Source organism: Cryptomeria japonica, chromosome 6, assembly GCF_030272615.1.
Source record: "Cryptomeria japonica chromosome 6, Sugi_1.0, whole genome shotgun sequence".
Taxonomy (NCBI): domain Eukaryota; kingdom Viridiplantae; phylum Streptophyta; class Pinopsida; order Cupressales; family Cupressaceae; genus Cryptomeria; species Cryptomeria japonica.
In genome coordinates, this window is record NC_081410.1 from 49,432,841 (window position 1) to 49,447,495 (window position 14,655).

The following is a 14,655-nucleotide window of genomic DNA, read 5'->3' on the forward strand; positions in this document are numbered from 1 at the left end:
TATTTTTCTCTAGCCATTTTTTATCTTTCACCATGGCAAGTTGATCTTCATGTTTGATCTTCAAATTTTGGGCGAATTTTCATGTTTGGCTTAGGCATCTAGCCAACTTGTGTTTGATTGAACTTCCGAAGTGTTTGGACAATTCATTTTGGCCAAATTTTATTTTCTTCTAGGCAAATTTTCATGTCTTCTTGATCTTTTTGCTTTGGTGAACCTTTCTTTTCTTCTCCATGGCCTAGGCGAACTTCATGTTTTAGCCAATTTGTTCTTGTTTTATTCCACCATGCCTAGGCGGACGTCATGTTTTAGCCAATTTGTTCTTGTTTTATTCCACCATGCCTAGGCGGACTTGGTCTTACCTTTGACAAGGTGGACTTTGAAAAGTGTTAGACATTCTCTTTAACTTGGCGAATTTTACATGCCTTTGGATATTACTTTGCTTTGTGTTTGCCCTACTTGTTCAATGTAGGGCGGACTTTGAATAGGCTTGGACATCTTTTGTTTTATTTGCCTTTTATCCTCCTTGTGGTGAACTTGGATGCCTTTCTTCCAAACTTGCTTTGCTTGTATTACTCAACCTAGGCGGACTTTGGTCATGTCCAGCCAAGGGCGGACTTTGAAGTTTGTTGGACAAGGCGGAGTTGGAAGGAGTTTTGCCAACTTTGTTTAGCTTTCCTAGGGCGGAGTTGGAAGACTATGTGCCATCCTTGCTTTCTTTAATTCTCTCCTTGTCTTGGCGGACTTGGAAGAGTGTTTGCCAACCTTTACATATGCCTAGGCGGACTTGAAATGTGCCTTGACAATCTTGCTTTATCTTGGTGGATTTTACCAGTCTCATGCCACTTCAACCTCCAAACTTCTTGGGCAAACTATAGTTTGCTTGTGCCACACACTTAGTAGGGCAGACTTTCAAATATGAAGAATACTCTGCTTTGCTGTTCAACCGGATACCTGATCTTCAAACAAGTGACAAAATCAATACCAGAGGGTAGATTTGCATGATAACAGGCTTTTGATACTTAACCAATCAACCCTGATCACAAAAACCAAAATCGGCTTCACTGAAACTGAAAAGTGCTCTCAAACCTGTACATTGAGCTTCACTGGGTAAACTGATCATAGAAGACATATTCCAGATTATCAAATCGAATCAATGGGCTGAGTTGCCGTCAATTACAACTCCTAATTATCTGCAATCATCAAAGACTACCAATCTTCACCGGAGCATCATCGGAACATCAAATGCCAACAATATCATCATGTTATGGTTGTATAGTTTGTGTTAATTTCTTTGTTGAAAATTGTTTAGATCATATTTTTGACATTCTTCTCTCATGGATTAGCATAAGAAGCATTTCTACATCTTATCTTTCTTTTGTTTGTTATTAGAGCTTAAAAACATGGGTCCTTGGTTGTAGGAACAAGTATTTTGGACTAATCTTGTTTTAAATGGGAGTGTGGGTAGAGGGGATCTTGTGTCAAGGAAGATGGAAAGCACATCTAGACTAGAGATGGAAAGATTCAACGACACTAAATTCAAGCTGTTGAAACTCAAGATGGAGGATTTTCTCATAGATTGAGATCTATGGGATGCATAATGTGGAAAGGATCTTCCTGAAATTCCATCAAGATATTGTCTAGTGTTGTGTTGTTTAGTGTTGTGTTTGTGAAGAACACACCACAAAGGGCCTTTGGAAGAAGCTTGAGAGATTGTACAAAGCTAAAACTTGGTTAAGAAGATTTTTTTGTGAAAGATGTATACTTTGAGGATGGGTGATAGTGAGTTTGTCGTCGAGAACTTGAATGTATTCAAGTTTCAACATGATCATGAGCGAGATACACCTAGTGGGTGTTAGGATAGAGTAGGAAGATCAATGTGTAACCCTTACGTGTTCTTTGCTAGACTCGTGGGACAACTTGGTAATGATTGTTGGAAGCACTACTACAAAACTTGAGCTCAATGAGATCATGGCTACTCGTCTCTTGAAGATAAGGTGGAATGTAATGTCCCTTTCTAGAACATTCCTGATTTTTGTCCTAAAACAAGAATTCCAACTTAAAATGAGAATGGCATTATGTTTTTAAATATAACTTTATCTAAATTGATGAAATTTTATTATAATATTCAACTTTATAATTCTATGAATAATTCTAAGAATAAAACTTATCTTGAATTCTTTGGAAATACTTTCAAATCTGGTGAATCGGAGATTTTCGTCCCTAACTCAGCAGTGACAAGATTAAGGATTTTCATCCTTAACTTGCCAAGAGTATTTAAGGGCTTTTGTCCTTAAATCTCTTATGAAATTTGGAGGGATTTTGACCTCATTTGCAAGTCACTTCCTCAAATATAAGATTGATTACTTGATTGGCTCATTCATTGCTTGCTGATTGCTTGATTGATCTTTGCTGATTGATTGATTGCTTGGTTCCTTGATGAACTGATTTTCCCTTTATATCCATTTCTTGAAGGAGTCGCCACCCTTCACAAGAACTGAGTCACCACCCTTTATTGATGCCTTTTGAGAATAATACTTTATTTCCAAATTGATTGATTGATTATTTTCTTCCTTTCTTCACGTCCCCTTCTCATAGAATGCTCTATCCTTTATACCTTATTGGTGGTGAGTCACCACCTTTCACCATCGCTGCCCTTGGAAGAGTTACGACCCCACATCAATAATTGCTGACATAAAAAAGATCTAAATTTAATTTTAATTAAATAATTTTACTTTAGGAATCATTGCTACCTTTAGTAAAATGTAGTTGCCTATGCTAGAATCTTGTGTGCAACGATCTGTAATTTGTGGTGAGGCATGTCAAGAAAGCTACCAAATCCACCAAAGAAGCTTGGTTGTTAGTGGACAGTCAAAAGAAAGGGTAAGAAAAAGGACAAGAAGGACAAGTGGAGATCTAAGTCTTATGGGAAAGTCTATGGCAAAATGTTGGACTTGTGGCAAGACGAACAACTTTAGAAGAGACTACAAGGAGAAAAGAAGAAAAAGGTTAAATCTAATGATTCTAATAAATCTTCTCAAGAGGATGTAGGATATGCCTTTTTCGTGGCCTGGACAATGCATGCAATGAGGATTGACTTCAAATCTACTTTCCACATGACTTCCTACCAAATTTTGGTTTTCAAATTATGAGAAGTATGGTGGGCACCTTGGTGACAACTCATATCTCAACAGTGTTGGCCATGAGAGAGTTAAAATTCGATTCTCCGATGGGAGGATCAAAGGGATTACTTGAGTCCTACATCCTTGTTTTTGCATGAAACCTATTGTCTATAAGTAAAATGAGTGATGGCCGTGTGTAGGTGGTTTTCAACAACATAGCTAGTGAGATAGTTTGAGGGGCTGTGATGCTTGCAAAGGGTGTTTGAGTTGGTACTCTCTTTTGTCTTGATGCATGCACTTACATATAATGCAATAGTTGTTTAGTTCATGTAGTGAAGATATCTATAGAGTCTACACCTCAATTATTGCATCTTAAGGAAAAGAGATTTGTTGTATCTAGCTTTGACCACCATGCATTTTGGGTACCTAAGCTTCCTTTGACCTTAGAGAGAAAGTTACTTGCTGAGAATACTCTGTTATGACACTAGTGCATGGGCCATATTGGTGGAAAGGTATATGGATCTTGAAAAATAAATATTTTGAAGAAGGGCTTGTTAATTGTTCTCAAGTTTGATTTTTAGCAAACATTATTTTTTTAGAAATCAAAATCATGTTTAGATGTATTCTAGTTATCATAAATATTTTTGGTTGTTGGATCTCACTCATTTTGATGTATTTGGTCTCATTAATATTCCTTGTCAAAATCTTTGTATCATGTATCATTTATTGATGATTTTTCTAGGATGACATGGGTATATTTTTTGCAGAAGTAAATCTGAATTTTTTAGTTAATTTAGGGAGTTAAGGCTCTCTTTTAAAATTATCCAGGTTTTGAGAACTGATAATGATGGTGAATAGTGTTTTGTATAGGTTGACAAATTTTGTAAGGAGAACAACTGAAATGCATAAGACAACTCTATATACCATTTAGGAGAATTGAATTGCAAAATGTATGCCAAAGATGTTGATGGAGAGGGCTAATATTATGCTCAATGCCTCTAGATTGGAACACATTTTTTGTGAAAAGGTAGTTGCTACTACATGTTACTTGATTAATGGGTCTCCTTCATCAACATTTTTTTAAAAACTTCTATGGAGGTTTGGAAAGGCAAAAATCTTTCACTTCAACATCTTTGTGTGTTTGGTTGTGAAGCATACACTCATGTGCTCAAGGAGAAGGGATCAATATTGGATAACAAGACTATAAACTTTATCTTCACTTCAACATCTTTGTGTGTTTGGTTGTGAAGCATACACTCATGTGCTTAAGGAGAAGGGATCAACATTGGATAACATGACTATAAACTTTATCTTCATTGGCTATGTGTCAGTGTGAAAGGGTACAAGCTTTCAAATAATGTGATTGAAAAAGTTCTGTATAGTCAAAATATGATTTTCATAGAGATTAGATCTTTTATAGTTGATCAACCAAAGGAGGATTGGAAATCAGTTGTGTAGCTACCTACAAAAACCAAAATGCCTACACTAGATAATGTACTAGAGGTTCATGATGGACTTGATGATGAGTAGAGATCAAAGAGTTCAAAAGAATTATAACCTCCACTTTAGATTTTGAGGACATCCACTTGACAAAGGAGACAACTATAAAGGTACAGCTTGCCTAATTTTCAAATGTATTTTTTCTTTGTTGACCAATGGTAATGAGCCTAAAATAGTTAAAGAGACAATGTAAATGGATGATTTAGAGTATTTGAGATCAACCATGGATGAGGAGATGGATACACTTACAAAGAATGATACATGGAACTCGACTCATTTGCTAAGGATGAAAGTCTTGTAGTTGCAAATCAATTTTAAAAGGAAGTTTGGCTCTAATGGCAGTATCAAGAAGTATAAAGCAAGGTTGGTTACCAATGGTTATTCCTAGGTTAAGGGAATAGATTTCAATGATATTTTCTCCCTTGTTACAAATTTGACATCTAGTAAACATTTTTTAGCTTGTATTGTTGCCTTTGATCTTGAGATTGAGTAGATGGCTATGAAGATCTACATGTCACAGCCATATATTGGAAACAATAATGAAAACATGGTTTATTTTTTAAAGAAATCCCTCTATAGTTCAATATAGTCTCTGAAAACTTGGTACAGAAGTTCGATTCTTATGTTTTGGAGTTAGAGTTTATTAGGTCTAAGTCAGATCATTGTGTTTATTATATATAGAGTGGTGATCATTTTATCATTATTGCTTTGTATGCTGATTATATGTTGGTATTTGGTAATGATAAAGAGAAAATTAGTCTTGAAATTTCATATTTCTTTGTATTTTGAAATGGAAGACTTAGGGGCTGCTAAGTACATCCTTGGGATGAAAATTAGACAAGATAGGGCTAATGAAAAACTTCAGGTTGGACAAAGGAAGTATGTTGAGTATATTTTGTAGTTTGTAGTGTTTTAGCATGGCCGACAACAAACTAATTAGTGTTCCTATTTCTATTGGAACTAAACTTCTAGTTTACAAATGTAGAGATTGAGGACATGAGTTGGGAGCCTTATTTGTGTATGGTTTTCCCTAGACCAGACATTGCTCAAGTAGTGTGAGTCTTGATCCATCATTACGTGGTTAATCCTGACCATGAACATTGGGTTGCAATGAAGAGGGTCTTTAGGTTTTTGGGTGTACTTTTGAGTACTCTAACTATTATCATTGTGATATTTCAAAGAACTAACACTTGTAAGGAGTTACACATGTTAACCAACTTATAATGTGTCATAAGGCATCTATGAATGGAGATAAATGTTATAGATGTCTTAAATAATTTATCTAAAAGACATTGAGAAATATCAATCTTGAGGTGTGTATCTATCTAAAATAACCTTAAGATTGGCATCTCAACATCTTTAAGATAGAGATTTATTTTAGATATCTGTGCTAGTTTACTCCATAGTTAACTACAAAAAATAGTTTAAAAATATTACTCTTTTTTTTTGTAAAGTATATTACTTTTATTTGTATTTACTGAAGTACATAGCTATTTACTATTTTATTTACCAAATTACTACTACTTTTATTATTCTAAATATTCTTTTTCTTTTGTTTTGATTAAAAAGAAAAACATATAGTAAATATTATATAAAATCTACTTTAGTATATCCTAAAATATATTTAAAAGATTAAACTTTTAGGTATTGTTTTTATTTCTACCTAAATCTAAAATTTTATTTGCTATTTTATTTAATACTTGTATGCTTAAATGAATAATATGTACACGAGTTTTCTAAATATAGAATAAATTATTTACTGTATATTTAATCATATTGTTATTTTATTTACTAAAGTGCATCTAGTTATTTACAATTTTATTTACTAAGGTACATAATTATTTCATTATACTTATTTTATTCACCATAGTTAAATGAAAATAATTGTGCACATAAATACAATAATTTTATAGAATTAAATTTTTCTATGATGACTATATTTTAATTAATTATATAATTGGTGTCATCTTGTTAATAATTTTCATTAAAATGTTCATGCCATTACACTCCACCTCTTGCTATCATTGTAGTTTTATCTCTTGTTGTAATAAATCTAAAATGGAATGCCCAAGTTGGTGAGTGGTTTATGATGAATTTATGGTAGGGATAAGTAATATGCTATTTTTAGTCTACATACTCATCATGGCATTTGGGTGTTGAATTTTTAATTAGGGATTTGAGTACCACATTTTGGGTGGTTTGGCTCATGGTTTCCTATTTACCATTTGATGGTTCCATGTATTGCATCTCTTATTTATTAGGCACTTGAGATGGAGGTTTTGATAATGTGTTTTGTAAGTACTGTCATGTTGTTAGAATTACTCTAGATCTCTAATTGGCAACACTCCCGTAAAAGCCTAGACTTTGCAAGTGTTATGTAACCTTTTATTACTAAATGATTCATTGAATTACTTTGGAGTGTAGGGCTTTTCCCCACATAAATCATTTTGTTATGGTATATTGCTTTTTGTTTTCTCGAGTGGAGGGTGCAAGATGGTGAGGGGGGTTATGATGCTTGATAAGGGTGTGCATAGGAACTCTATTTAAGCTGGATGCATGCATGGTTCAATACAATAAATCTTCTTCTCCTCTAGTACACTTTCAACATTGGAACCAACAAGGAGTGTTGCATCTACTTCTGATGGTCATGAGACTAAGCTATCGGCCAAGAAAATTTTATGACACAAGAGGATGGGCCACATAGGTGAGGAGGGTCTAAGGCTCTTGAAAATTAAAATCCTTTTTGAAGGGCTAAATTGTTGTTATCTTGAATTTGATTTTTATGAGAATTGTGTAAATGGAATATAGAATTACATTTAGTTTTACTTTAGTTCTCATAAATATTTTGGAGTTTTGGACTTACTCTATTACAATATATTTGGTCTTGTTAATATTCTTTCAAGTTCTAAATTTGCATATTTTGTATCTTTCATTGATGACTAGTGTGGGACATGGCTATGTTTCCTTAAAAAGTAAGTCTAAAGTCTTTACTCATTTTAAAGAGTTCAAGGCTCTTGTGGAGAATCAGATTGGTGGGAAGATTAAGATTTTGAAGACTGATAATGCTGATGAGTTTTGTTTGACAAACATTGATATCTATAAGGATCACAAGATAGAGATATAAGACAACTCCATACACTCCTCAACAAAATGGAGTTGCGGAAAGAATGATCATGATGGAGAGGGCTAGGAGTATGCTTAGTGGATTCAACATAGAATAAAAATTTCAAGCAGAAGTGGTTGTCATGGCTTGTTACTTAGTTAACAAGTCTTCTACATCAAATCTTTTGAGAAGACACCTATGGAGGTATGACTAGGAAAAGGGCTTCACGAAGACATCTTCAAGTCTTTGGTTACAATGCACACGTGCCAAGAGAGAAGTGGTTTAAGATTAACAAGGTTGTGAAATGTATCCTCATTGGCTATGGCATTGGTTTGAAAGGGTACAAGCTTTAGAATCTCGTGGACTAATATCTTTTGTAAAATGTATTCTCCTACCAAATTGTAGCCAAAGAAGGATGAAAAGAAAAATGTGGTTCAACTAACCCCAAAGGCGGAGAAGATTCAACTAGAAGCCCACGATGCACCTAAAGAGGAGAGCTTAGATAGTTTAGAGATTTTTGAAGAGGAGGTACAACCTCCATCTTAGCTCTCGAGAAGGTCCACTTAGCATAGACAACAACTAGATAGGTATGAGTATCTTGATTGGAGGTGTATTTTTTTCTTTGATTACTAACATAAATGAGCCTATAACTATGAAGGAGGCATTGGGTATGGATGATTCTTAGTTTTGGAGAACCACTATGAATGAGATGGTTGCATTGAAGAAAAATCACCCATAGGACATAGATTTTCTTGATGGTTTGGAACTTGTTAGTAGTAAGTGGGTGCTAAAAAGGAAGATTAGTTGTGGTGGCAACATTGAGAAGTATTTTGCTAGATTGGTTGCAAAGGGATATTCAGAGGTCGAGGGAATTGACTATAAGTGAGATTTTCTCTCTAGTTGCTAAGTTGACATCCATCTAGTTTTTGTTGTCTATTGCAACAAGTTTTGACCGTGAGGTTGAGCAAATGGACATGAAAGCAACTTTCCTTCACGGTGATTTGGATGAAGAAGTTGATGTGACACAACCAAAACACTAAGTTAAAAATGGTAAAGGAAATTTGGTTTGTAAGTTGAATAATTTTATGTATGGTCTTAAGTAATCACCTAGGATGTGGTACCAAAATTTTGATTTCTTTGTGTTGAGATTTAGATTTACGAGATCCAAATTGGATCATTACATCTACTAAAAGATGGATAATAATTGTTTCCTTGTTATTATATTCTATGTTGATGATATGTTTTTTCATTATCAATATGGACATGATTTGTGAAGTGAAGTCTTAGTTTTTATAATAGTTTGAGATAAAAAACTTAGGGGCTGCCAAGTTCATCTTGGGTATGGAAATTAAAAGAGAAAGAGAAACCAAAATATTTGGTTGGGCTAGAGAAAGTGTATGAATTTGGTGCTAGAAAAATTTAGTGTGACAACTTCCAAACCTTTCTGTATTCCTATGTTGGTGGGGACTAAGTTATTAGTAGAGCAGTGTTTGAATTCTCCTGGTGAGATGGAGGATCTTAATGTATGCAATGATTTGTACTCAAATTCGGTGGGGACTAAGTTATCGGTAGAACAGTGTTTGACTTATCCTAGTGGGATGGAGGGTATGACTTGAGTACCTTATGCTAATATAGTTGGGAGCTTAATGTATGCTATGATTTGTACTAAACTAGACATTGCCCAAGTTATAGGAGTCTTGATTTGATTCATGACTACTCCTAGATGAGTACATTGGTATAGTGAAGAGGGTCTTTAGATATTTGCAATGTACCTTTGAGTACTCCATTTATTATCATGATAATTTTATAGTAGAGTAACGTTCAACGACTGTTCATGAATTACTCTTAATGACTATTCTTGAATTTGTGGATTGAAATTGGGTTAGGGATGTTGATAGTGACTATATTCTTGAATTTGTTTTCACCATGTTTGGTGGTTTAATCGATTGGATGAATAAGTAGTAGGTTGTGGTCACTTTTTCTACTACAAAAGCAAAGTATATGGCAGCTAGTCATGCTTGTAAGGAGTCTATTTGGCTTATATGTTTGCGTTTAGTGGGGTTGATTCTAGGAGTTATGGTAGTTCTATGTGATAGTCAGATTGTCATATGTTTGGCAAAGAACCCAACCTTCTATGTAAGGATGGAGCATATTGATGTCTGGTATCATTTTTTGTGACATGGAAGAGGGTAGGAAGGTGATGTTGGAGAAAGTTGACACTTTGCAAAATGTAGCAGATGCATTGACAAAGCTAGGTAGCATAGAAAAGTTCAGATGATGCTATCTATGGGCTTCTTGGCCCTTAGCGATTAGTTGATAGTGTTCATACTCCCTTTTCTCTTCCAAGGTGCGCGACAAATGGGAGAATGTTAGGAAAGTTGTCTCAACATTGCTCCTAATGTTCAAAATGTAAAAAAATGCAATTTTTAGGCTATAGAACATAAAAACTCAAATTTTGGGTTGTAGAGGTTGTTTTAGGCCTTGAAAATAATTTTTGTTTAGCATCACTTCCAAGATGCTTTCTATATAGATCATTTTGAACTCTAAATAAAATAAAAAAGACTTGAACAGCCTCTTGAATCAAAAGTTATGGTCTTCAAAAGTTAGGCCTCCCACATTGGAAATATTAAGACAACTATGACACATAAAAGATTTGTAAGATAGAGTTACACTTGTTGACCAACTTATAAGTTAGGCCTCCCACATTGAAAATATTAAGACAACTATGACACATAAAAGAGTTGTAAGATAGAGTTACACTTGTTGACCAACTTATGATGCATCTTATGATCTATCATAAGACATCTTTAAATGGAGGTAATAGAGCCAAAATGGAGTGCTCAAGTTGGTGAATGGATTATGACAAGCTTTTGGTAAGTGCAAGGAATATGCTATTTTTACCCTGTGAACTCATCTTGGAATTTGGGCGTTGGAACTTTAACTAGGGATTTGAGTGGCATATTTTGGGTGGCTTTAGTTCATGGTTTCATAATTACCATTTGATGGTTTAATGTATTTTGTCTCCTATTTATTGGGTGTTTGAGATGGAAGTTTTGATAGTGACCTTGTGGACTCATCTTGGGATTTGGGTATTGGATTCTTAATTAGGGATTTGGGCACCACATTTTGGGTGCTTTTATCTTGTGGTCTCCTCATTACCACTTAATGGTTTCATGTACATATTCTCTTATTTATTGGGTGCTTGACATCAAAGTTTTGATAGTGAGTTTTCTAGGTACTATTATGCTGCTAGAATTACTCTAGATCTTTGATTTGTAATACTCTTGTAAAGGATTAGAATTGCAATTGTAATGTAACCTTCGATTATTGAGTAATACATTGAGTTGCTTAGAATCTTATATTTTAGTGTAACCTTTGATTATTCCACGCCTTTTCTTCTTTTTAGTAAGAAGCATTTCCGCATCTTAGCTTTCTTTCACCTTCCACCACCATGGCCCTTCCATTCTATCCTTACCACTTCCCCATCCTTGATCCTCATCTCACTAACACTTTCATTAGACTTAGTCCTTTTAATGCTAAACAAAAGCTCCTTCCCAGAATGTCCATGAGGCTTCACAAAACCCAATATCAAATCCTTTCCTTCATGCATTCATTTCATTTTTCCACTTGCACATTCCTTGTCCATGTGGCAATGGAAAAAAAATTATTCGCTCTACCTTTTTCACAAACAAAAATCTTGTTGTTGGTTGGCTGATGTTATGGTGGGGTTATTTTATGGTGCATCCTTTCAATACATTTACTCTAATTTATGCAGTCAGTTAGCACAAAATCTTGGCAAATTCTACCTGGATTGAGCTCGTAGTGGTTAACATTGGGTTCTCAATATTGATGGTTTAATGGATCTATATAAATGAGAATGATAATGAAGTTATCATTTATTGCATCAAGCAAGTGGATGGAGATCAGAATGGTTCTATTATGTTTGATCTAATTAGGTATTTTGAATGCTCAACAAGAAAGAATAATAGGTAGGGTGATGTAAGCATGAAAAAATCAATTTTGTTAGCAATGGGATTGTAGAATCTCCACTATCTTTTTCATACTTGCAACCATCCCAAAATGAATAATTAGTGTGATTTGAAAGGTCTGGGAAATGCAGTTTTCTCCAAAATACAAAAGAGAAACAGCAATAAAATTTTACAGAACTCTACAAAAGGGAGGATACCTTATTATAGATGAAAATACTTGCACTTTACTACTGATTCAGTCAAAGTCTACCTTAGGAAATAAGAAATAACTAGATGATATGTTGACGGTGAGGAGGCTTCCTATGCTACAAATGCTCAACTTATGGTACAAGACATGAAGATTTTATTTTTTTAAATATTAAAAAACACCCTTGAGGTAAAGCATGATTTTCTTTTGCATAAAATGTAAAATAATTATTTTCATGGATCTACACTTATATATTCTTGGTGCCATTTTTACCTGTCAGCCTAAAGTGTTCCACAGTTTATTGTTGCCACCTGCTTAACATACTCTTTTTTTTGAATTACAATTTATAAATGAAAGATTTCAGTCACATGGCACCTCTGATTCAGTTGCAGATCATAAAACCATTGGCAAGCAATTGAAATTTGAAAGTATATAGTGCTTTTTACAATTTTGATTTGTGAGTCCTCAATAATACCAATCCCATTCCATGTAACCTGTTCTTTGAGCATTGCGATGTGCTATTGTGTATTTGAAACCAGAGGGGATTACTGCCTTTGAATACAACTGCCCCTTTCCATAGTAAAAATGATTCATATTCATGGCATTTTTCAACTGTTAGATCCCAATTTATTTCTATGCTTCTTTGTCATTACATACACTGGCATTTTTCACCATATAGATTCTTTATATCTCAGATCAAGCTGCTGTCTCTTCAGTTGAAATTATGCTTCAGTCCTATATCATCTTATAATGTCAAATTTAGATGTTCTATTTCTAATTCTTGTGGAATTTCAGCTTAATTGCTTTGGTTCTTGTTTAATACAGAATGTGAAATTTAATGATCACAATCGTATGCACAAAGTACGATTCTCAAAATTGGCTGTTGAGAAAGACATGTCATCTTATGTCAAAGTAGAAAGCCTAGCTTATACGGGTAAAAGTGTTGGTGGGCACAAAGAAAGCTTAGATTCTAAGGTTTATAGTGTTTTAAATCTATTTTTTAAATGCTATATATTCACCTCTATCTGAAGCTTGTACAACATCTTGATTGTTTGGTTTATTTGCAAGGTTGTGTCTGGCTATTAACAGGATTTTATTCTTACACAGAAGGCAATTGAAAAATCAGCTTCACAAGTTGCATGTAATGGCAAGATGGGTAGGGGATTAACAGGAAAAAATCTTTCAAGCTGTTCTGTAAGTTTTATATGTATACATTCAGTACCTTGGTTATATTTGATTGAAAACTATTTATGTCATTCGAGGGTGGTTATTGTGCCTCCAACTGATAATAAAAACTCCTCTTTCAGAACACCGTTGCTGCACTTCCCAAAAATTCTTTATTAAAACCAACTAGACAAGGATGTCCTGAACTAGAAACAGCTCAAAGAGTTCGGCCTATGAGGTATATGTGCAAAACAAAAGATAGACCATAGACTTATATTCTTTAATTTATTAGCTGTTTTGACTATTGAAATCATCCTTGGTTTGAGCTCAAATAAAATGATGTCATTATTCAAATAGCAAAAGTAAAATAACTCATTGTTTGGTTAATTTGCTTATATTTGTTCAGGGTCAAGAGTTCTATTGAGATTCAAGAAGGGTTGATATCAAAGATTCCAAAGTTAGTTTCTCATACACTACATAGAAAGGTCAGTGCGTAGCAGTAATTTCTAAGCTGGTCTTAATTGTTTTACATTTCTAGGAGGTTATATTTTCATCAACAACATTTCTAAGAGGTTATATTTTCACCAACAACATTATGTATTTTCTAACCAGGCACTATAGATGTCACCATAACCTATTGAGAACTAAAAGAGAGATCACTTAGATGTCCAAGGAAGTGACCACCCTAGGGAAGGAAACTCGTGAATTTCCACCATTCAATCTTGAATTGAAGACCCTTTATTTTCTTTCCTAGTGGCCAAGACTTGGGTGTGATTTGGATCTTGTCCACTTGGAGTTTGATATGTACATCTAAATAATCTTTGGTGGAGAGAGAGTAGCCTACTTTAGGCTTTTAGTGTTCATCTGTAGACCTGCTTCGTCAAGTGTGGTATCTTTTATGTTGAAAAATTTGTCCAAAAATACATGACCATCCTGCAAAGGTGTTGCACACTGGTGATAATCCTCTATGTTTCAGCAATAATGTTCTTTTCTTGTAATTTGATTTGAAGTTTTGAGCCATGACCAGCTTTGTGGAATTCTGTTTTTTTTATTTTTGAAACTTTGCTGCAAAGCCTGATGTATGGCATCTTGGCCATATAAGATTGGGGGGTTCTGAAAATATACATCCGACATATGAGGTATGATCAAATGTTGGACTGCACTTTGTAGGTAGGCATAACAATACATTAGTTATGCCTAGAAAGTAATTTTATTAAGTTACAACCACCATGTAACTTCCCTATATAATAATTGTTGGTGTAAATTATGCCTCATAATTACACTTTACTTAAGTTGACTTAGGATAATGCATTCATTGTAGTTTGCATATGAAACACTTAGGGAAGTGTGCATCTAGGAAAGATGGTTGTAGGAGAAATTCCACCTTTTGTGGTCTTATCTTGTTGTTACATTCCACCTTCGGTGGGTGATCCACCTTTAGTGGAATATTCTATTATTTCTCCTACCTACCCCTACCTGTTGATGTGTTTTTTAGGCACATACAAACACAAAATAAAATACCCAAAAGTATCTTATCCGCTCTTGAACAAAGTTACTCAAATGCTGAAGATTAGCTTAAGGATCACTTGAGAT

At 34.4% G+C, this 14,655-nt stretch overlaps 1 protein-coding gene across 8 annotated transcripts in view; it reads left to right on the plus strand.

Annotated features, from left to right (window-relative positions):
* LOC131079412 (protein TPX2) overlaps nucleotides 1-14,655 on the plus strand; it is an 82,850-nt gene that overhangs the window by 20,926 nt on the left and 47,269 nt on the right. For 6 of the 8 annotated variants that reach the window (XM_059207135.1, XM_059207132.1, XM_059207138.1 and 3 more), the window contains exons 5-8: nucleotides 12,724-12,873; nucleotides 13,006-13,092; nucleotides 13,206-13,300; nucleotides 13,469-13,547. In XM_059207135.1, the coding sequence (XP_059063118.1) occupies nucleotides 12,724-12,873; nucleotides 13,006-13,092; nucleotides 13,206-13,300; nucleotides 13,469-13,547 (411 nt within the window). The remainder of the gene's footprint in view (nucleotides 1-12,723; nucleotides 12,874-13,005; nucleotides 13,093-13,205; nucleotides 13,301-13,468; nucleotides 13,548-14,655) is intronic. The other 2 variants (XM_059207134.1, XM_059207137.1) reach the window with 2 other exon arrangements.